Raw genomic sequence first — 21,619 nt, forward strand, 5'->3', positions numbered from 1 at the left:
AAAACACTGGTATCATAGAATGACTAGAAACTGTAGCAGAAACTGTAATTAACTTGATAGAAGTAGTCATTGTTATTGTTATTGTTATTCGCGTCTTTTTCTAAAATGTCCGCCATGTTGTTTACAATAGCTGTGACTACAATCTGTGTAAATCGAACGCTTCAAGGGCATGTTTAAAATGCGGAGTCAGCAGGCCCAGTATTGAAAATCCTTAGCGTTCTGACTCTTCCTCGACTTATTCATAATCTTTAGATAACATGATTAGGAAGTGCCATGCTTTGAACGATCGATATACTAAAGAAAGAAAATAAGAAATAGAGTAAACATCTTTTGGATAATTATGAACTGATTTGCAAAGGAAATCTGTCCCAAATGCCAAAAAAGGTACGGACCCATACATCGCCGTATTTTAAACGTGTAAATTAAACATCTACCAGTGGAAGCGCTTGCTTGACCTGGATATTAACGGATTATTTATTTAGCCCTTTTGAATCACTTCTACAGTTTTCAAAACGATATCTATATCAAAATAATTATGTAATGTATTTATATCTGTGCTAATATAATACTATTTAAAAAACCGGTGCGGCAACGCCGTACCGCGGTGCGATTTTTTTCACGACATGCACCGCGATATACCGGTATACCGGTGAATCGTGACAGCCCTAATTGTTACAGCATTAAATGAGTTTCAAATATTCAGTTCCCTTGTTCGGGCCTCAAACGACTGTACGGTACAGTTTTCTATTTTAAGTATGTCTGTGACCTACATGTAGGAAGCAATCATTATGGTATAAAATACAAGTTTTATCTCTATTGATTATGTGTAATAATGTATTATTCAATCGTAAGATATCGGCAACACTGCAAGAAAAACTTATGCGCTAAAGACTTTGCAAACATATTTCAATAACTTGAGATATCTGCAAAAATAAAGTTCTTAACGGCGTGTTTTCATTCTGTCCAGCCCGTGTGTAATCATATGTGAACCCCATTGATCCTGCGCCCTGAATAATATGTGTCCCAAACGAACAAGTTTACGCCGTCCGACGCGTAATTCTGAAAACCTAGGTTCTCTGAAAACCTAGGTTCTCAGAGAACCTAGGTTTTCAGAGAAGCTAGGTTTTCAGAGAACCCAGGTTCTCAGAGAACCTAGGTTTTCAAAGAACCTAGGTTCTCATTATGAGAACCTAGGTTCTCATGAGAACCTATGGTTCCCAAATGAAAACCACGGATATGGCAAGCAGTTCGACGCATAATCTCAAGAAACTAGGTTTTTTATGAGAACCTAGGTTCTCATGAAAACCTAGGTTTTCAAATGAGAATCTAGGTTCTCATGAGAACCTAGGTTTTCAAATGAGAACCTAGGTTCTCATGAAAACCTAGGTTCTCATTTGAAAACTTGGGTTCTTGAAGCCATGTGCAATCTTCAAGCGAGAACCTAGGTTCTCAGTCTGAGAACCTAGGTTCTCTTTCTGAGAACCTAGGTTCTCATGAGAAACCTAGTTTCTTGGGATTATGCGTCGAACCGCTTGCCATATTCCAAAATGGTTCTGGTTCATCAAAAACATGTATATTTCTGTGACCATTTACAAGTGGATTGACTGACTATACTGTGTATATTTCTGTGACTTTTGACAGGTGGATTGCAAGATCATTTTGTATATTTTTGTGACCATTTACACATGGATTGCCTTACTTTATTTTTGTTGACTATTGACAGGTGGATTGCCAGACTATGTTATATATTTCTATGACTATCAACAGGTGGATTGCCCTACTATGTTGTATACTTTTGTGACTTTTGACCGGTGGATTGCCAGACTATGTTATCTACTTCTGATACCATTGACAGGTGAATGGCCTGACTATGTTATATATTTTTGTGACAATTGACAGTTGGATTGCCAGACTATGTTGCACATTTATATGACCAATGACAGGTGGATTGCCCAACTATGTTATCTATATCTATGACCATTGACAGGTGGATTGCCCAACAGTGTTATCTATTTGTATGACCATTGACAGGTGGATTGCCTGAATACAGTATGTTATATACTTTTGTGACGATTGGCAGGTGGATTGCCTGAATACAGTATGTTATATACTTCTGTCATAGTTGACAGGTGGATTGCCGGAAAACAATATGTTGTATATTTCTGTGACAGTTTTCAGGTGGATTGCCTGAAAACAGTCTGTTGTATACTTCTGTGATAGTTGACAGGTGGATTGCCGGAAAACAGTATGTTGTATATTTCTGTGACAGTTTACAGGTGGACTGCCTGACTATGTTGCACATTTCTATGACCAATGACAGGTGGATTGCCCAACTATGTTATCTAAATCTAAGACCATTGACCTGTGGATTGCTCGACAGTGTTATCTGTTTGTATGACCATTGACAGGTTGATTGCCAGACACTGTTATCTATTTCTATGACCATTGACAGGTGGATTGCCCGACTATGTTATCTATTTATATGACCATTGAGAGGTGGATTGCCCAACTATGTTATCTATTTCTATCACCATTGACAGGTGGATTGCCTGACTATGTTATCTATTTCTATGACCATTGACAGGTGGATTGTCTGAATACAGTATATTGTATATTTCTGTGACGGTTGACAGGTGGATTGCCTGAATACAGTAGTTATCTAAATCTAAGACCATTGACATGTTGATTGCCGGGCAGTGTTGTCTGTTTCTATGAACATTGACAGGTGGATTGCCAGAAACTGTTTTACCTGGCTATGACTATACACAGGTGGATTGCCCGACTATTGTATCTATATCTATGACCATTGACAGGTGGATTGCCCGACTATGTTATCTTTTTCTATGACCATTGACAGGTGGATTGCCTGACTACTTTATCTATATCTATCACCATTGACAGGTGGATTGCCCGACTATGTTATCTATTTATATGACCATTGAGAGGTGGATTGCCCAACTATTTTATTTAAATAACGATTAACAGGTGGATTGCCCGACTATCTTATCTATTTCTATCACCATTGACAGGTGGATTGCCCAACTATGTTATCTATTTCTATGACCATTGGCAGGTGGATTGCCAGATTATCTTATCTTTTTCTATAACCATTGATAGATGGATTACCAGTTTATGTTGTACATTTCTGTTACCATTTACAGGTGGATTGCCCAACTATGTTGTCTACATCGGGGCCCCTGGTCTTGGTGTTCTGCTCATCCTGTTGATTGTTTGCATCATTTGTATGCGGAGACGCAAGAAGAAAAATAAGGTTAGAACATTTCTTTTCAGAATTTATACAAGTTATTGTATAAGAAATAATATGTTTCAGCCATCAACATTTTCACAACATTAATGTCTTAACTTTGCAGACTTTCTAGTAATATGTTGTAGTATGAATATTTTATGAAAGTTATTTCAAGTTAGACAAAGATGAACATTTCTGTTTGTAGATGACATTGTGTGGGTGATTTATTTGATAGATTTCCTTGAACTGCCACTTCCATTATTTAGTTATTTAATATGTCAATGATTTAAAGAAAATATCGTATTCATTGTGATCTGAGTGACTAAACAAGCCAACAGAATGTCAAACAAATTGTTTGTTGTTTACATATGACACAATTTATAAGTAATTGAACAAGAACTGTATTTGAAAAGTAGCTAAATCTTGTATATATATTTACAGGCTTCACTTATCAAGTCGGCAAGCAATGATCTCTGGGTTAATCCCACGAACGATCGTGATTTACAAGCCCTCTCAAACCCTGTACGACCAGAGTCTTTAGAGAATGGGATTCCTACCAGCCCCTCTAATGGTATGGAAAAGCCAATTATCGCTATGGATACTTTACCATAATTCTAAGCTTTATAAATGTTTCCTGTTTTCCTAAAATTTGCAATGCCATATATATAATGGTTGTTTTTTTACCTCCTAATTTTCCAGCTTTGTGCATTGATAATATGTATTTTTGCAAATATTACAAACCTTTTATTTTGCAGCTGACCTAAACTCCTGTGTATAATGCGATCGTATGATGCTTTCATTTAAAATTCTGTTTTATCAAATTCTTATTATACCCCCCTTCGAAGAAGAGGGGGCATATTGTTTTGCACATATCGGTCGGTCCGTCTGTCCGTCGGTCCGTCCACCGAATGGTTTCCGGATGATAACTCAAGAACCCTTACGCCTAGGATCATGAATCTTCATAGGTACATTGATCATGACTCGCAGATGACCCCTATTGATTTTCAGGTCACTAGGTCAAAGGTCATCGATATACTTCGTACAGCTATTCAGTTACGTTATTTGCACCCCGATATTTATAATATTGATATTGACCTCGTTTGAACATTTACTGTTTTGGTAAACGTTTTTGAGCAAAACACGAAACGCTACCGTTTAAACGTGACACCCTTACCGGATGATAACTCAAGAACGCTTATGCCTAGGATCATGAAACTTCATAGGCACATTGATCATGACTTGCAGATGACCCCTATTGATTTTCAGGTCACTAGGTCAAAGGTCAAGGTCACGGTGACTCGACACAGAAAAATGGTTTCCGGATGATAACTCAAGAACGCTTACGGCTAGGATCATGAAACTTCATAGGTACCAGGGCATTTTTTCCTTCTTTGGGACCCGCCGAAAATCAGCCCTTTCCCCTCAGATTTTTTTTTCCATTCAGCAGGTAAATTTTCCCCAATACTTCATTTTTCCCCCCCCCCAAAAAAAAAAAAAAAAAAAAAAATTTTTTTTTTTAACTTTAAATACATAAGTTAACCTGATCCAGTGTAGAAAATATAACATATTGCATAATTAAATTATCTGTTGCCTTGATTTTGTTTTAAAAACAGCAAAATATGTTGAATTGATTATTTAAGACTTTCCTAATTTTCCCCCAAAATCCGGCGTTTCGTGTCATTTTTTTCCCCCAAAAACAGGCATTTTGCGCGATTTTTTTCCCCTCAAAACAGGCCAGGCCCTTTCCCCAAAATAAGATAAAAAAACCTGGGTACATTGATCATGACTTGCAGATGACCCCTATTGATTTTCAGGTCACTAGGTCAAAGGTCAAGGTCATGGTGACTCGAACCAGTAAAATGGTTTCCGGATGATAATTCAAGAACGCTTAAGCCTAGGATCATGAAACGTCATAGGTACATTGATCATGACTCGCAGATGACCCCTCTTGATTTTCAGGTCACTGGGTCAAAGGTCAAGGTCACGGTGACTTGAACCAGTAAAATGTTTTGCGGATGATAACTCAAGAATGCTTTCGCCTAGGATCATGAAACTTCATAGGTACATTGATCATGACTCGCAGATGATCCCTATTCATTTTCAGGTCACTAGGTCAAAGGTCAAGGTCACTGTGACTGGAAACAGTAAAATGGATTGTGGATGATAACTAAAGAATGCTTACACCTAGGATCATGAAACTTCATAGGTACATTGATCATGACTCGCAGATGACCCCTATTGATTTTCAGGTCACTAGGTAAAAGGTCAAGGTCACAGTGACTTGACACAGTAAAATTATTTCCGGATGATAACTCAAGAAAGCTTACGCCTAGGATCATGAAACTTCATAGGTACATTGATCATGACTGGCAGATGACCCCTATTGATTTTCAGGTCACTACGTCAAAGGTCAAGGTCACAGTGACAAAAAATGTATTCACACAATGGCTGCCACTACAACTGACAGCCCATATGGGGGCATGCATGTTTTACAAACAGCCCTTGTTTTGTCCTTATTTTGTGCATGGGTTTAATGTAATTGACCTGAGGATTTCCTTGTGTGGGTTCTTCTGCATGTGTTACTTTGTAAGGAATGTGAAATAAGGCCATTTTCTAGGAATTTATTTACAATTTTGCTCATCAAGTTCATAAAAATTTGGCACTTTACATTTTATACAAGACAAAACTTTATAATTAAGTTTGCATTTTAATGAGAACGAATTGAAATCAATATAATTAAGCCAATATATTTTACAGCCTGTATCACTTGGCTAGAAATTGCATGTTAATATCGTCTTCTTTATGATAGCAACTTAGCATGCAGGTCAGTCAGTTTTGTTTTTAATCACTTCGAAGTTTGCATCCTCCCTAGTCAAGCTTAAACAGTGTAATTATGTAGTGAAATAGAGATCCCATTTGCTTTTAGGTGGTTGCTTTGTTGTATACAAATTGTAAACAGATTTTACGTTTTGAAAAGACACACAAAAGCATTGTTCTACATTCTGAGAATCTCTCTTTTTATATAAAAAATAAAAGGTTTCATTTTTATGTTGCCAACAAACAAAATGTTGATGTTATCTTTTCTACACTTGCTGGAAAGCATAATGTTGGTCATAATTTGTATATTCATTTAAATTTTTAATTTTATTCCTTTTTCTTGCGTTGGTAAATACTCGATTTCATGTTGATTACTCATTTAAATAAAGCAGCTGTTGTTTTTTGGTGAAACAAATGTGTGTTTGTGCTGTGCAAACTTGTTTTAATGATATGAGTTCATATTTCTCACAGCTTCAGATTTACAGTCTAGAAAATGCTATCCAAACACACGGTGCTTACATGTTTAATATACAAACATGAAAAGATAAGTACCTACCCTTGACTGTGCAAGAATTATGACAGTAGAAAATGCAGCTGCAGTTTTGCTTCTGGTTTTGACATCAACTGCTTGCTAAACAACATGTGCTGCAGTTTTGCTCAAAGTTGTGAAATGCAAAGACCTTGTTGGATCTTTACTGTTTACCTTAGTGTCTGTGGATTTAGATTTCGTATTTGATCTGTAAATGTGCATTTTCTCCTTTTTTGTGATGGACACATTTCTTTTTATAGTAATCTTTGTAATCTTTGTAATTTTAAGTTTTGTTTTCAATGTTATGATGAAATTCTAACTAAGCCAAAATTTTGAGAATTAAAAAAATTCTTAAATGAATCATTTCATGCATTTTCCATTTTAGGTTAAATTATTTAATGGTACACACATATCTTCATGCAAGTTTCTGACCTCACATTTTTTTCTGTCATATTGTTTAGTTGGTGTTAAAAGATAGGATCTGTTGCAAATATCATTTTATCAAAAATTGGTTTTTAAAAGTTCAGATATTTTGTTTGAGAGCATCTAATGGCGAGTTTACAAACACATTTCCTGCTAAAGTGTAATAGTATATGATATTAAGTTTTAAGAAAACATTCTGATAAATTATAAAAATGTTGTTTACTGACGTGATGCCATTTGTTGACGATGTCATTTTTTTTCAACATAATGTAGTTGCTTTGTCAAAGAAAATGAGGCCATTAAAAATGCTAAAACAGGAATCTATATTCATTAAGTTGTTTTAAAACAGAAACAAAGAATAGTGTGGGATAAATTTATACAATACATAGAGGACTATGCACTTACTGATATTTGTAATCGCGAATGTTTTTTATAGCTTTAAATCTATCCTAAGGGATTCCACATCTTCCCGCCCACATGTGTTAACAGTTTTCTTTCTGATTGTTTAACATTCTAGTGGTATCATGTTGCATGCTTTTATTTCTTTTTCTCTCCTACAATGTAGCCAAACTTGACTCGGGTGAAATGCTTCTACGTCTGCGGAAAGGACAGACTGGTTTATCTCAGAAATGCAAAAGCATGCCTTTAAATGATACTGATTTTTCTCAACAAGTTACCAGTCTACGTGTTGCTAAAAAAAGAACTTTTGATGAGAACAAATGTCCAATAAGTGAGAAAAATGATAGAGAAAAGTCTGATAAAAATGGTGGGAAAGAAAAGAGGGAGGTTTGTTGCATGTCCAGTGACCTCAGATTCCGAGAGATTAGAAGACAATGGGAAGAAAGAAAAGTTAGTAATAAGTCAGAGCCTTATGTGGAACTGCCTGCACGTCCCAATGCCAAAGGTATTATGGGTAATTCAATAACAATGTGTGTGTGTGTGTTTTAGTTCAGTGCACTTTTATTTATACATATTGTATGGAAATTAAATTTAACTGTTTTGCTCTCTTACTAGACAGTGCCATGGCAAACTTTACTGCTGTGCACAATAAAGTGTCTATGTGCAGGGAATTTCATTGTAGCCATTTATTACTCAGATTTTACTGAAATTGTGTGTAAACAAACAATAATTGTTATGGATTATTAAATTTATTGATTTAATTTATATCCTGCATTTTTGTGTGACTTTTAAAGGACCTCTTGGATAAGGCTTGATTACTGACTATCCCTCTCTTGCATATTTGCTAACTTTATTTGCATGTTTTGTGTATCTTGGTGTTTGCTAGCATGTAATTCTTGCCTTGTTGTAACCCACCTTATTTGCTCACAAGCTTACCATCTCCCTACCACCCCACCCTGCACCATATTAAGTTAAAAGGTATGTATTGTATACTATTTAATTACAAAGAATATAAAAAATGACCAGAATAGGCAATTTATTGCTTTTATTCACGAAGCAAAAGGGAACTCTTTATATGCAGGATAATGGACAGATTGGACTGCTGAGGGACAACTAAAGATCTACTGGCACGGAACCATAATTGATTCCAAAATATTATGGGGTATTTGGGGCCAAGGTCAAGGTCATTGACCATTACAAAAATCCTTACAATTATTATACCCCCATTACTGGTAATGGGGGCTATATAGGAGTCACTTTGTCGGTCTGTCTGTCGGTTACTTGGTATATTTGTTAACCATCATGGGACGGTGTGTTGTGTGAAAAAAGTATGTTGATATCTCCAAGGTCAAGGTCACACTTGTGGTTCAAAGGTCAAATGCTTGTCCGGGCCATAACTTTGTCATTTATTGTGAGATTTTTAAATCTTTTGGCAAATGTGTTCACCATCAGTGGACGGTGTGTCGCGCGAATGAATATGTCGATATCTCCAAGGTCAAGGTCACACTTTGATTTCAACGATCATAAATTAGCTTGTCTGGGCCATAACTATGTCATTCATTGTAAGATTTTATAATTATTTGGCACATTTGTTCACCATCATTGGACAGTGTGTCGCGCGAAAGAATTATGTTGATTTCTCCAAGGTCAAGGTCACACTTTGAGTTCAAAGGTCAAAAATGGCCATAAATGAGCTTGTCAGGGCCATAACTATGTCGTTCATTGTGAGATTTTAAAATCATTTGGCACATTTGTTCACCATCATTGGACGGTGTGTCCCGCGAAAGAATTACGTGATATATCCAAGGTCAAGGTCACACTTTGAGTTCAAAGGTCAAAAATGGCCATAAATGAGCTTGTCTGGGCCATAACTATGTCGTTTATTGTGAGATTTTTAAATCATTGGGCTCTTCTGTTCACCATTATGGGACAGTGTGTGGCTCAAAAGAATTATGTAGTTATCTCCAAGGTCAAGGTTACATTTTTAGTTCAAGGTCAAAAATGGCAATAAATGATTTTGTCCGGACCATAACTATGTCATTCATTGTGAGATTTTAAAATGACTCTGTACATTAATTTTGTTCACAGTCATTGGACGGCATGTCATGGGAAAGAATTCAAGAGTTCAAAGGTCAAAATGGCTGTAAATAATAATGGAATAATAATTCTTAAAAATTGCCATAAATTACATTCTCTTGTTTTGTGAAGACAGCGTGCAAAATAGTCTGTGTCAATGCGGCATGTGGGGGTATACGTCACGTCTGTGACAAAGCTCTAGTTCAAGATGATATTTGGCTAATGTAATGTTATATTTTATATCGAGACTGATTGGATTAATTGTGAATAGTTATATCTGTGGTGGGTTGGATTGTAAACAGTTGTATCTGTGATGGGTAGGTCAGGGTCAAGGTCAATCTTACTAAAGATAAGATAAAACAACATTAACGAAATAAGTTTTGGTTGAATTTCCAAGTATCTTGTAATAATGCAGTAGTTATGTGTGTATAGTTCCCAGTCATTACTTTATATATTAAATAATTACTCTTAACTGCAGCCACGTGAGCAAATATTTTCATAGTTTACAATATTTGATACTAATATGTACATATATATCTTTTCCTTTTAGCCAGAATATTCCTATATTATTAGTAGTATTATTATTATAAGTAGTAGTATTATAACTATTATTACATGGATTAAAAATTAATCAATTATTATAAAAATCATTCTGATATTTTCAACAAGCCATACCTTCTGTGTGAAATATCTCAGTCTATCACTAATAGAAAGCCATCTACCTTGTCAAAACTGTTATTCCAATGTTATTTTGAGTCCACATTTTGGCCTAGATTCACAGTATGTAGATATTCTAGGTCATCTACAATTTTTCACCCAGCAACATAGACACATATATAAACTTTTAAAGGCAAAATAAAAACCTGAGTTTAATGCAATTGCAATATGTTTCTCTGATCATGATGAAAAATTGGTAAATGTGATTGAAAATGTTTAAAAGTACACTTCAGTTTCAAAAGAAAGAAAAACATTCATTGACACTGTTCAATAACAAATTTAAAAACTATTGTTTTTCAAGAATGTTTTTATGTGCGCAAATATATTCCTACTTTGTAATGCCCCCCTTCGAAGAAGAGGGGGTATATTGTTTTGCACATGTCGGTCCGTTGGTCTTTCCGTCCATCGGTCGGTCCACCGAATGGTTTCCGGATGATAACTCAAGAACGCTTACGCCTAGGATCATGAAACTTTATAGGTACATTGATCATGACTGGCAGATGACCCCTAGTGATTTTCAGGTCACTAGGTCAAAGGTCAAGGTCACAGTGACAAAAACGTATTCACACAATGGCTGCCACTACAACTGACAGCCCATATTTCTTTATAAATTTTAGTATGTTTGTTGTAAACTTTCACCATGACTGAGCTACATTCCAATATTTTACAATGCAGCGTTGGAAAGATAAGGTCATAAACATAAAAAACAGCATTTTATATAAGTGTATATGATGTAACTTAAAATATTTACATTTAAAATAACTTATCAGCCTTTTCTGGCATGTGGCTGCTAATTTGCCATATAAACAACCTAAAAGACGTTTGGCTAGAAAACACTTTAATAATGAAGAGGAAACAAATGCATACATGCCATACGTCCTGGATTGTCCGGGACAGTCCCGGAAATGAAGAACTTGTCCCGCTGTCCCTGAAATCTGTCAAATGTCCCGGAATTTACAAAATCCATATATACATGTACCTTATCTTAGGTTTAACTGCACCTCGAATCTGAGTATATCTGCAGCGTCTCCATGACAATGCCTACCCGAATAGGCAGACTACGCTACGTGTCAAATTCGATCAATTAACAGGGGTCCTGTTATCATATCGATTGTCTTACGTTCGCGGTCAAACCCAAAAGGCGGCATTGTTTAATGTGTTTGTTAATTGACTTTAATCTACTACGTCATTATTTCCCGCTGCGTAAGGGCAAAGGATTGTTGTTCACACATCTGAAGTCCAACATCGCTGAGTAAAAAATTACAAGCAGTTTATGTTCGCACGTTTAACCGACAAAGAAGTTGAGTAAAAAAGTAAGCATATAAAAACGTCATCCTCACTAGGTTTATTATTGTCTTGTTCTACGTCTTTATCAAAAACGCAGTGACGTCACCATCTATGTTTAGAACGCTTACACTGAAAACACGTGCCTTGTATCTAGTAACTGAAGTAGTAATGTTTAATTTGACGTTATTAGATCAAGTGTATTTCGGATAGGCTTTCGAACTTTTGCAATTAAAGATGCGAAACAAAAAAAAACGTACCAAAAATGCATATGTCTATAAATATCGCTACATTTTATACATGTCCCGGAAAATCGGCAAAAGTCCCGGACAATTTTAACTCAATGTCCCGGAATTTGTCTGAAAAATTATGGCATGTATGAACAAATGTGTTGTTTTATATTGCTTAAATATATACCTTCAAATTGATATTAAAGCAAATCTTTTAAACTTTTTTTTTTAATTCTATGCAACAAACACTCAACATACATGGGTGCTTATTATCATACATTATTATTATTATTATTATTTTGATTATAAACAATGACAATTTTTAAATTATTTCTAAATAATGTTCTACCCTTTGATCTAGGTTGTACCACATACGAGGCAGTGTTTGATTTCACTGGTTCCCATGGAAACCACTTGGACCTCATTCAAGGGGACCAAATTCACGTGACCAGAAAAGAGGACAACTGGTGGCAAGGGTCTGTGGGTGAAAGGTCGGGCTGGTTTCCTAGCAACTATGTACAGGCCACATCAAATGGTAAATACATATTAACGTTACTAAAGTTACCTTAATGATGAGTACTTTATTTGGATAAGGAAGAACATTTTTATCAGTTTTGTTTGTATGAAGTTAAAAGTTGTTGTCAGTGTTTAATTAACTTTAAACATATGTATTTAAATTTGAATGCAATGAAAGCTTTAGGCTTATTGAACCACTCATTGAGTCCTCATATCCTGGGTAGAACCAGTACTTTGTGTCTTAACAGTGTAGTACTAGTAGGCACCCAGGTTTGGTATCAAACCTCATCACTACAATATTGTAAGGAGCACTATTTGTCTGCAGCCCACGTGAAGACAGAGGATGAGGTGGAGAGTGGCAAGGAGAGAGTGACCTCCTTCCTGCTTAAGAGGGATGACACCCCTTCCACCCCGCAGAGATACTCCCACCTGACTGAGGAACAGATTGAGGCTGAGCCTATCTACTGTAAAATACAACACAAGGTCAGTGTATAGTCCATATTGAATCATAAAAATGTTATTAAACATGGGGAACAATGTGGTGGTGCCAACTCTTGGTTTCATCTTTCTTACTCTAGATAGTATCTAACCTGATGAACTATGAAAGATACTTTATACATTGATATCATATAGTGTGGCATCAGTTGATGATGCATATTGTGTGTATGATATGATGTTTTTTTGTTTTTAAAAATGAGAAAAAATATTTTTTCTGCTTCATTTTCATGGAATTTCAATGTACCATGTTGCATTATTTATGGCTATTTAGGACAAGAGGAGTAACAGCAGTGGAGCGTCCACACGCAGTAACAGCGTCACCCCTACCCACCCTTATGGCTACAACAACCCGATATACGCACGCTCAGACACCGCCCTCAACACGGGTACTGTTCAATTTGCTCCCCCACTGGGAGCAGGTATATAGTTATGTGTCGCACTCTGAGAATACTGGGTTGTAGGCATTTGGGTTAAGTGCTGTCCGCACAGGCCAATCAGGGATGACACTTTCTACCTAAACTGGATTTTCTTCAAGAAGAGTCTTCTTTTAAACCAAAAAAACGGGCTGCAAAGACTATTTTTGGACAACACTTCGCACACACATTAAACCCCCTTTTCACAGTGCGAGGCTCTTATTAACTGGTATTCCACAACTTTGGAAAAACTTTGGAAAAACAGGGTTTTAGCCAGCTTCTGTAGTCAGAGTCTTTGTCAGGAGTAAAGGATTGTTCATCTTGTGATGGAAGTAGTGTTTCTTCACCTTTTATCTCGTTACAACTTTAAAAGTCCCGTTTTTATTATCCAACAAAACAGCATGTTTTAAATCATAACAGAAGAGAAGATTAGTGAGAGTAAACAAAAATCTCTTGACATTCTCTGAAAAATAGGTGGCAGTACAAAAATTGGTACTTTTGTGGTACATATGGTAAAATTAGTGTGCTAAAGGGCTAATATGTGTACTGAATATAGTGTGCTAACGCACAAAGATTTGGAATTAATTTTGTATGATATATAAACTTATATGTTAATAGAGAATAACAGGTTACTGAAAGATCTTTCTGTAAAATATCAGGCAAGGCTTAGAATAAAATAACGGCGAGGCTTGCCAAGCCGTTATTTTATTCATGCCGAGCCTGAAATATTACAAAAAGATCAGGCAGTAACCCATTTTTCTGTATATCATACCTCTACATCCCTGATTTTCAAGAAATAATGAAAAAATCGCTAAAAAGCTGCAGTTTTAGCGGGAAATAATACGACTTTTGTCCTTTGACGTCATGAGCACGTGCGCTTAATATTTGTAAAAAAATGTTTTTTTGCTGTTTGTGTTGCATTTTGATTTTAAAATATATTACATCTTGGTATCAAATTGTTTGCTTTGTTGAATCTGATTCGATTTTACTAAATTTAATTACTTTATAATTGATTCAGAGTAATATGACCATCCTCCACCCATGACTGATATAAGAACTTCCTGTTGACCATGATATAAAAAATAAAAAATATATTGGGCAACGTTATATCAGGCAGATTTCAATGAGGTGGTATGATAAAATTCATTCTCACATGTGCTTGCCCATGTTGCAGTGCCTAGCATTGTGTACACTACAAAGTATGCATTTGAGGCCAGGAATGTAGGGGAGCTAACCATTGCAAAAGGTGATGTAGTTCACTGCAAGGAGGAGGGAAAGCATGGCTGGATACGGGGAACCAATATCGGTTCAAAGAAGGAAGGATGGTGCCCTGCCTCATACTTAGAAAAGGTAAAGTACCAAATGCACCATATGCATGCAAAAAACAGAACATATCTATTTTAAAGTTGTTGAGGTTGTGAAAATAGTTCAAAATAGGCTGTTTTGAATCAACAATGATCCGTTTTGTACTCATCCATTCTAAGGTAACAAATGCGAATGTGGTTTCATCAGCATATAAGTAGATATAATTGGTATAGATATGGTCATATGTGAAGGTTTGCTTTTACTATGGAATAGATGGTAAAAATCAATAACCTCTACAGTTAATTTGTTATGTACCTATTTAACAAATATATTAAGAAGTCAAAGAAAGAAATGATATATGAGTGAGAACATAATAAATGATCACTTTGAAATATAATATTGTAGATTAATTTAATTCATATTTGCCTTGTTATTGGATTGAAGACAGTGGTATTAGCATAGGACTGTAGACTGATACAGCTGTCTGAAGCCCAATAATATGGCCAACATGAATGAATGATTTTAAACAAATTTATTTTATAAATTTTATATTATTACTCAGCATATTTCACTGTAAATATTATTAAACAATAAAATAAACTTCTAAAAAACTTCGTCTTGAACAGCTTGCAGCAAATAAATTTCAACCAGATGTATATGTGCATAGCTTTCTTTGAAGAGTATAACAACGACTACAATTATCAATTCTAAATGAAATAAAAAAAACTGATATAAGTTACTAGTTTTACTTTTGATTTCAATTTCCTTCAGTTTTCAGCTGAATCCATTCTTGTCAATGTGAAAATTATCTCTATGAATTGACGGAGCAAACGATCTACTAATTTGCTGGTTCCATTTCCTTTGTAGTGTACATCAAAACCAATTTAGGCTCAAATCATTAAGGTTAAAGATTATTTTCAACAAAGTTAATTCAGCAAAAAAACAAAACAAATGCTTAGTTGAAGAATTTTAAAAGGAAAGTAAATCTGTGTTATCTGGGTCTTTTTCCTCATGACTTTGCTTGGCTTATTTGTCACTTTGTAGACTTCTAAACATTACATTCAAACCTTATTTTGTGTTGTTGTTAATGGAAAAGGTCTACTAAAACAATGAAGCCTTTTTCAAGCTATTTAGTGCTTGTAAAATGGCATTAACAAATGTAATCTTTTATTGGCTTAGGTAATTGTGCAGTTTGATTTGTCAAATTTTGTATTGAACAAGCTAATAGTGAATTTTAACTGATAAAATATCGTATATGCAAAGTTTTGAGATTTTTTGGAAAGGTTCACGCTTTATCTGGCTGGATAACAAACAGAATTCTGGTACAATATTATAAAGTTTAATAATAATGCGCAATATAGTATATCCAATGCTGATCATTTAGGTACATGTATGCATCAATCAGCAAAAAAGCCCTCCTGATTGTTTTCCTGCACTTCAGAAGCTTCAAACTATAATTTATTTGATGAAAAACAACTGTAAATCAAAGTGTGAAGGTTTGATTTAGTTAAGATCATCTCTATTCCCGATTCCAGTTCTTTATGCTGGGCGCTTTGCTGGAAGGCATCTGGTTCTCTTGATTCAACTGGCTTCTGTGTCAGTATGAGTCCCATGTGAGACTCCAACCTTTGACCTCCCTCTCTCTAGGCAACCCCTTTACCACTAGATCACATATTTATATTTGAGCGTCCCGCAGTGAAAACGAGGCTCCATACATTTGCTTAAAGTGTCATCCCAGATAAACCTGTGCAGTCCGCACAGGCTTATCAGGGACAACACTTTCTGCTTCATGGTATTTTTCATTTTTAAGGAAGTCACTTTTTAGCAAAAATTCATTTGGCAAACCTGCACTGCCTAATCTGGAAGGACATTTTATGCACATGATTTTAGACAAATTTTCTCAGAGGGAGGCTAATTTATTTCTTTCTCAAATAACAAAATCCTGTCACTGTTGCCCCCGTTTCAGTTGTTAGAGAAAGAGAAAGTCATAGTGACCCCAGACCCTGCGAGCTATATCCACCTGGAGGCCAACAAGGGAGACAACTCTGACCTGGTGGGCATTGTACATCAGGCCATTCACTCGTACACGGCTGAGAAGGATGGGGACCTGACGTTTGAACGAGGCGATCACATCAACGTGTTCCAGGTATGCATAAGTGGATAATTGTATTTGTCTGTGAGTTTTTTGTGATGTACGCATTGTCTTTGGTTTATTGTAGTTTAATGGCAAAGAAATAATTATTTTGGTTAAACGTTATTTCAATATAGAGCAAAATGGCGTATTTAAATTAATGTCAATTTGTTTCTGATCCAAGTCAATAAGTAATCATGCTTTTTCATTTTCATACTTAGATGCTTTATATCCAGACCTTGCAAGGGCTTAAATATAGGGATGATGGGATCAAGGCTGCTTTTACAGTAAATAGAAAACCAATGTTTCAACTCAAAACCCTAAGGCTGTTTTAAGCTCTTTAAATGAAACTTTATACATAGATGCAATATGTTAAAACCTCAGTTGAGATAAATATGAGGCGGATTAAAGAATTTGTTCTTGACTTCGAGAGCAGAAACCCAAAGCTGATGCTTGCCAGCGAGAACAAAGACATACCCATATCTAATAATGAAAATGTTAATTCCATGCCACACCCACATTCGCAGTTTTTGTTTTTGTATAATATATGCTCTCAGTATTTGTTTAGTATATGATGGGCGCTCTGGGAAAACTAGGCTTAATGCATGTACGTAAAGTGTTGTCCCTGATTAACCTGTGTCATCCCAGATTAGCCCTGGGACAACACTTTCTGCTTTTATGGATCTTTTCGTTTCAAAGTAGTCTCTGCAAATCCAAATCCAGTTCAGGCTGAAAGTATTGTCACTTGATGCATATGCTTCTAAGCCCGGTTTTTCCAGAGTGCGGGTCGAATAATAAACAAGTTCAGTTCTCATCTTGTTTTACTGCAATTCATTTATAGAAAAGAAGATACATTAAAAACCACAAGCAGGGAAGTGTGAGTTTCAAATTTTATGTACATGTAATACACTTTTGTACATGTAATTGAATAATGTGTATTGACTTTCCTACATCTCTAAAATGCTTGATTTACTCTAATGACTCCATGTTTCTTTGTCCATATTTTTTGAAAGGGCTTTTCATGCACACTCTTCATTGTGTTGACTTACTTTTTTTTACTTATGGTGTACACAAAAGGACACACATGGTAGTTTGTTTTATGTTAAACTTCAAAATATTGCTGTTTCAACTTACCTAAACTTTCATACTTGTTCCCTCAATGTGCTGTGCTTCTTAAAACATTCACCAGTGCAAAAAAATAATAATAAAATAAAACACTTAATGTTTGGTTGGATTTGTAAATAAAACAAATGCCAAATTTAAGCTAAAAATTGCATGAAAAATTGTTTAGGGCATTTACAATATTTTCATAAAGATTCATCAGTTTAAAATCTGCCAGCTGGTACATGTTTTGTTTATCTGGGATTAGTTCAATCCATTTCTGTTTCATCCAACTGACTATATATATCAATCATTCATGAACAAGTGTTATGTTTCACTTTTATCTTCTTTAACCAATGGCCAATAGTAACTCAAAAATCCTGAAACAGTCAGAGACAGTTGACATTGAACACACTAACTATCACAGTTGCATAATTAAAAAGACAATATTACCATTCTTACTTAGGCCACAACAAATTGATGACTTGTTCTACGGATTTTTGCTTCCCAAAAATGGAGCGAGCGAGCGAAATAAAAATAAATTTATTTTTATTCTATTTTTTGTTAAATCACAGGCGAGCGGAAAGGGAAAAATAAAAAACACATTATGTATTGTCAATGTAAACTGATATATTTTGCCAAACAAATGCATGATATCTGCAAAATACCAGTACAAGATCATTTAGAAGTAATAATTGAGTTTAAGCCCTTATCAAATGTTTGTAAAATAAATAAAAACAGTCTCTAATAGCTGTTCTGCTTACTCACACCAGGTAGTTATTACTTAAATTTAACATTGTACCTGTAGGTTTCATTATCAAAGTTATATAAGAACCTTAGTTTTCTGTCAATGATGGTTTAATAACATGACACAATAAATAATGCAATTAATATCAAGCATAAGCAGTGATTTTTCTTCGCGTCATAATTTACAGCATGTGTCTTTTTTATTGGGGATAACGTGCGATAAACCATGAAATTGAGAATATTAATCTTTTTTTTTATTATTATAGATAACAGTATACCAATTGTTAATAAGTGCATGTTAAACTGCTTTCTAAAATGTATATTATAAAGAGCTAGGGCATTAAACTGCTGTATGATAAACTCAATAAACCAATTTAGTTTATTTAAAAAAATTGACTTATTTTTTGGAAATTTTTGCGAGACTTTTAAAGGAAAAATAGTTACTTTTTGAGAAACAGCTTTATTACAATTTTCAATTTGGACACAGCCTATACGAGTCTGTAATTTGGGGCAAAAACACTGATACGAAATATCTCGAATTTGTATTAATTCTAAATACCATAGGTTATGGTATTATACAATACTAAATGCATTTCTTTCGTTATTTTAGCACTGTTAAAATTAGAAATGAGAAGTTTAAGTTTTGTAAAGTAAAAAAAACTTAAATTCCTAATGAAAGGAAAAAAAGAAATGGGTAGTTAAAGTTTTGTATTTTAATATAAAAAAAGTCAATCAAAATGCCAGTAAAGTTGTTTAGGTCCAGAAAGTTTCTCTACTTTCTTACTTATGTTAAATTCATGTTTTAGGGGCATAATGTACACCTTGCACTTAGCCATCAACAGTTTGAACTAGTAGAAAGGCTCGTACAATTTATATTATACTCGACATTTTATCGTCCAGTTCAACACTCCTTTGCATGTTAATTTTTAATATTTTAACTTAATCAATACCAACAAGCTTATTTGCAGATTTTTACCAATCGTACCCATACCGGCGACATTTTACATCCTGATGTAGATCCGGTTGAAATTATAAAATAACTCAAATCATCTTTGATGCAATGACTTATTGCCGCGGGGGAAAATTAACATTTCCATTTGTGTCTTTTGCTGACATGACAAGACAAACGAACGCTGCCATTTGTTTTAACCATAAACCAATCAAATAACGCAAAGTGTTATAACACTCTAGGCCTATGTCGTAAAATACGTAGGCTAAATAAAACTAAATCATTTAATAAATAGGTGCTTAGCAATTTTTTTGCTGCGGGCGCAAAATAAAAATAAAAATATTTTTATTCAGTTTTAAGATTTTTAGATGCGGCAATCCTTCAAACATTTAATCAATTTGTTGTGGCCTTATAGCTCTTCTTCTAAACAGGGAGAATTTAAATTGATTTCGTGATTCCTTATTATTTTCTTATTTGTTTTACTGAGCCTCAAGTAAATTCAGTACTCATGTTTCTGGGCACTTCAAGAATTGACACTTGGATAAGTAACTAATTAAGACCTTTATCAAAGTATAGGCTTTATTATTTCGATTGTTAAAGTATGACATAATATTAATTTTTAAGAAATCACTTTTAAATCAAGAACTTAAATAGGATTATCACTAAAAGTTAACTAGATCTCAGTTTATCAGAATTAAACACTTTGAAACTGCACATTTACAAAAGTTTGTTAAGTTTAAGAAAACTTTATATTTATGCCCCCCTTGGAAAAAGAGGGGGTATATTGCTTTGCACATGTCGGTCTGTCGGTCGGTCGGTCCGTCCACCAGGTGGTTTCCGGATGATAACTCAAGAACGCTTGGGCCTAGGATCATGAAACTTCATAGGTACATTGATCATGACTCGCAGATGACCCCTATTGATTTTGAGGTCACAAGGTCAAAGGTCAAGGTCACGGTGACCCGAAATAGTAAAATGGTTTTTGGATGATAACTCAAGAACGCATACGCGGCCAACAGGGCAAACTCTGAACAATATAACTGAAGCAACTGGTCTGTAATCCTAAATCTATAATTATCAGTCCAATGAAACATCATCATTTGAGTAAAATAAAGTGGATCAGTAAAAATATTATCAGAATATGATTTTTTTTTTGTATATTTTGTATATTCAATATTGTGTTAATGTTTAATTGTGTTGATTAATATAAATATCAGCAGGACGAGGGAGGTAATACACTATTATATCTTTCTTACATACAGGGGAAACATATGCAATAAGTTTAAATTGCATGTTTAATAAATAGAGGATATTTGTTCATGTCAGTGTGAGATCATTTGTTATTTTTTTTATTGTCCCTTGACATATTGCTTTTATATTTTGCATACTTGTTTATGATCACATTTTATAATTACTTTGACAAACAACACCAACCTGAATACCACAATGGATTCCACCCAAACAATACCCCACGCCCCTACCAGAATCCCTTCCCCCCCCCCAACCTCACCCCCCCCCCAATTTGTTTTTTAAACATCATCTAATAAATTACCCCACCCCACATTATACCCCCCCTCTCACCCCCCAATTTTTTTTTTAAACATCTAACAAATTAACACACCGCACATTATACCCCCCTCTCACTCCCCCCTACCCCCCCCCACCCCCCTACCCCCCCCCCACCCCAGTGACAAAAAACATATTCACACAATGGCTGCCACTACAACTGACAGCCCATATGGGGGGTATGCATGTTTTACAAACATCCCTTGTTTCTAATAAACTTTGTGAATAGGGCCGCAGGACTTTTCAGTGCTTTTCTTTATGTCCTATCACTAGGTCCTGGAGAATGGCTGGTGGCTTGGCAGTATAGATAAATCTGTGGGATGGTTTCCTGGTGCCTATGTTCAGGTTGGTAATTCACGATTTAGATTTTAAAACTCTTAAGAGTTGTTTCCCAGAGCTGTAGTATAAGAAATGCGTTCATGGAAGTGTGGTTCTTGCATTGGCTCCTATAGTATCTTCAGGGTGCAGAATTAACGGGGTTTTCAGGGGCTTACACACGGGCTGGACAGAATGTAAACACACCGTTAAGGACTTTATTTTTGCAAATATCTCAAGTTATTGAAATACATTTGCAGTTTTTCTTGCAGCTTGTGCCAATATCTTAAGGTATAAGAATAAATCCTTGAATACTTCTGAAATCAGTGACAAAATTTCATGTTGCGTGAAGCATA

General features: G+C 35.2%; 1 protein-coding gene across 7 annotated transcripts in view; it reads left to right on the forward strand.

The window, feature by feature from the left end:
- LOC127863423 (serine-rich adhesin for platelets-like) overlaps window positions 1-21,619 on the forward strand; it is a 91,973-nt gene that overhangs the window by 62,083 nt on the left and 8,271 nt on the right. For 5 of the 7 annotated variants that reach the window (XR_008041049.1, XM_052402944.1, XM_052402942.1 and 2 more), the window contains 10 exons: window positions 3,162-3,271; window positions 3,689-3,818; window positions 7,582-7,920; window positions 12,084-12,257; window positions 12,564-12,721; window positions 13,008-13,122; window positions 14,324-14,499; window positions 16,421-16,600; window positions 17,427-17,462; window positions 21,222-21,293. Coding sequence is in view for 6 of the 7 variants with exons in the window: in XM_052402944.1 (XP_052258904.1) it covers window positions 3,162-3,271; window positions 3,689-3,818; window positions 7,582-7,920; window positions 12,084-12,257; window positions 12,564-12,721; window positions 13,008-13,122; window positions 14,324-14,499; window positions 16,421-16,600; window positions 17,427-17,462; window positions 21,222-21,293 (1,490 nt within the window). In the remaining variant the exon portion in view is untranslated. The remainder of the gene's footprint in view (window positions 1-3,161; window positions 3,272-3,688; window positions 3,819-7,581; window positions 7,921-12,083; window positions 12,258-12,563; window positions 12,722-13,007; window positions 13,123-14,323; window positions 14,500-16,420; window positions 16,601-17,426; window positions 17,463-21,221; window positions 21,294-21,619) is intronic. The other 2 variants (XM_052402947.1, XM_052402948.1) reach the window with 2 other exon arrangements.

Source organism: Dreissena polymorpha, unplaced genomic scaffold (assembly GCF_020536995.1).
Source record: "Dreissena polymorpha isolate Duluth1 unplaced genomic scaffold, UMN_Dpol_1.0 chrUn008, whole genome shotgun sequence".
Classification (NCBI taxonomy): Eukaryota; Metazoa; Mollusca; class Bivalvia; order Myida; family Dreissenidae; genus Dreissena; species Dreissena polymorpha.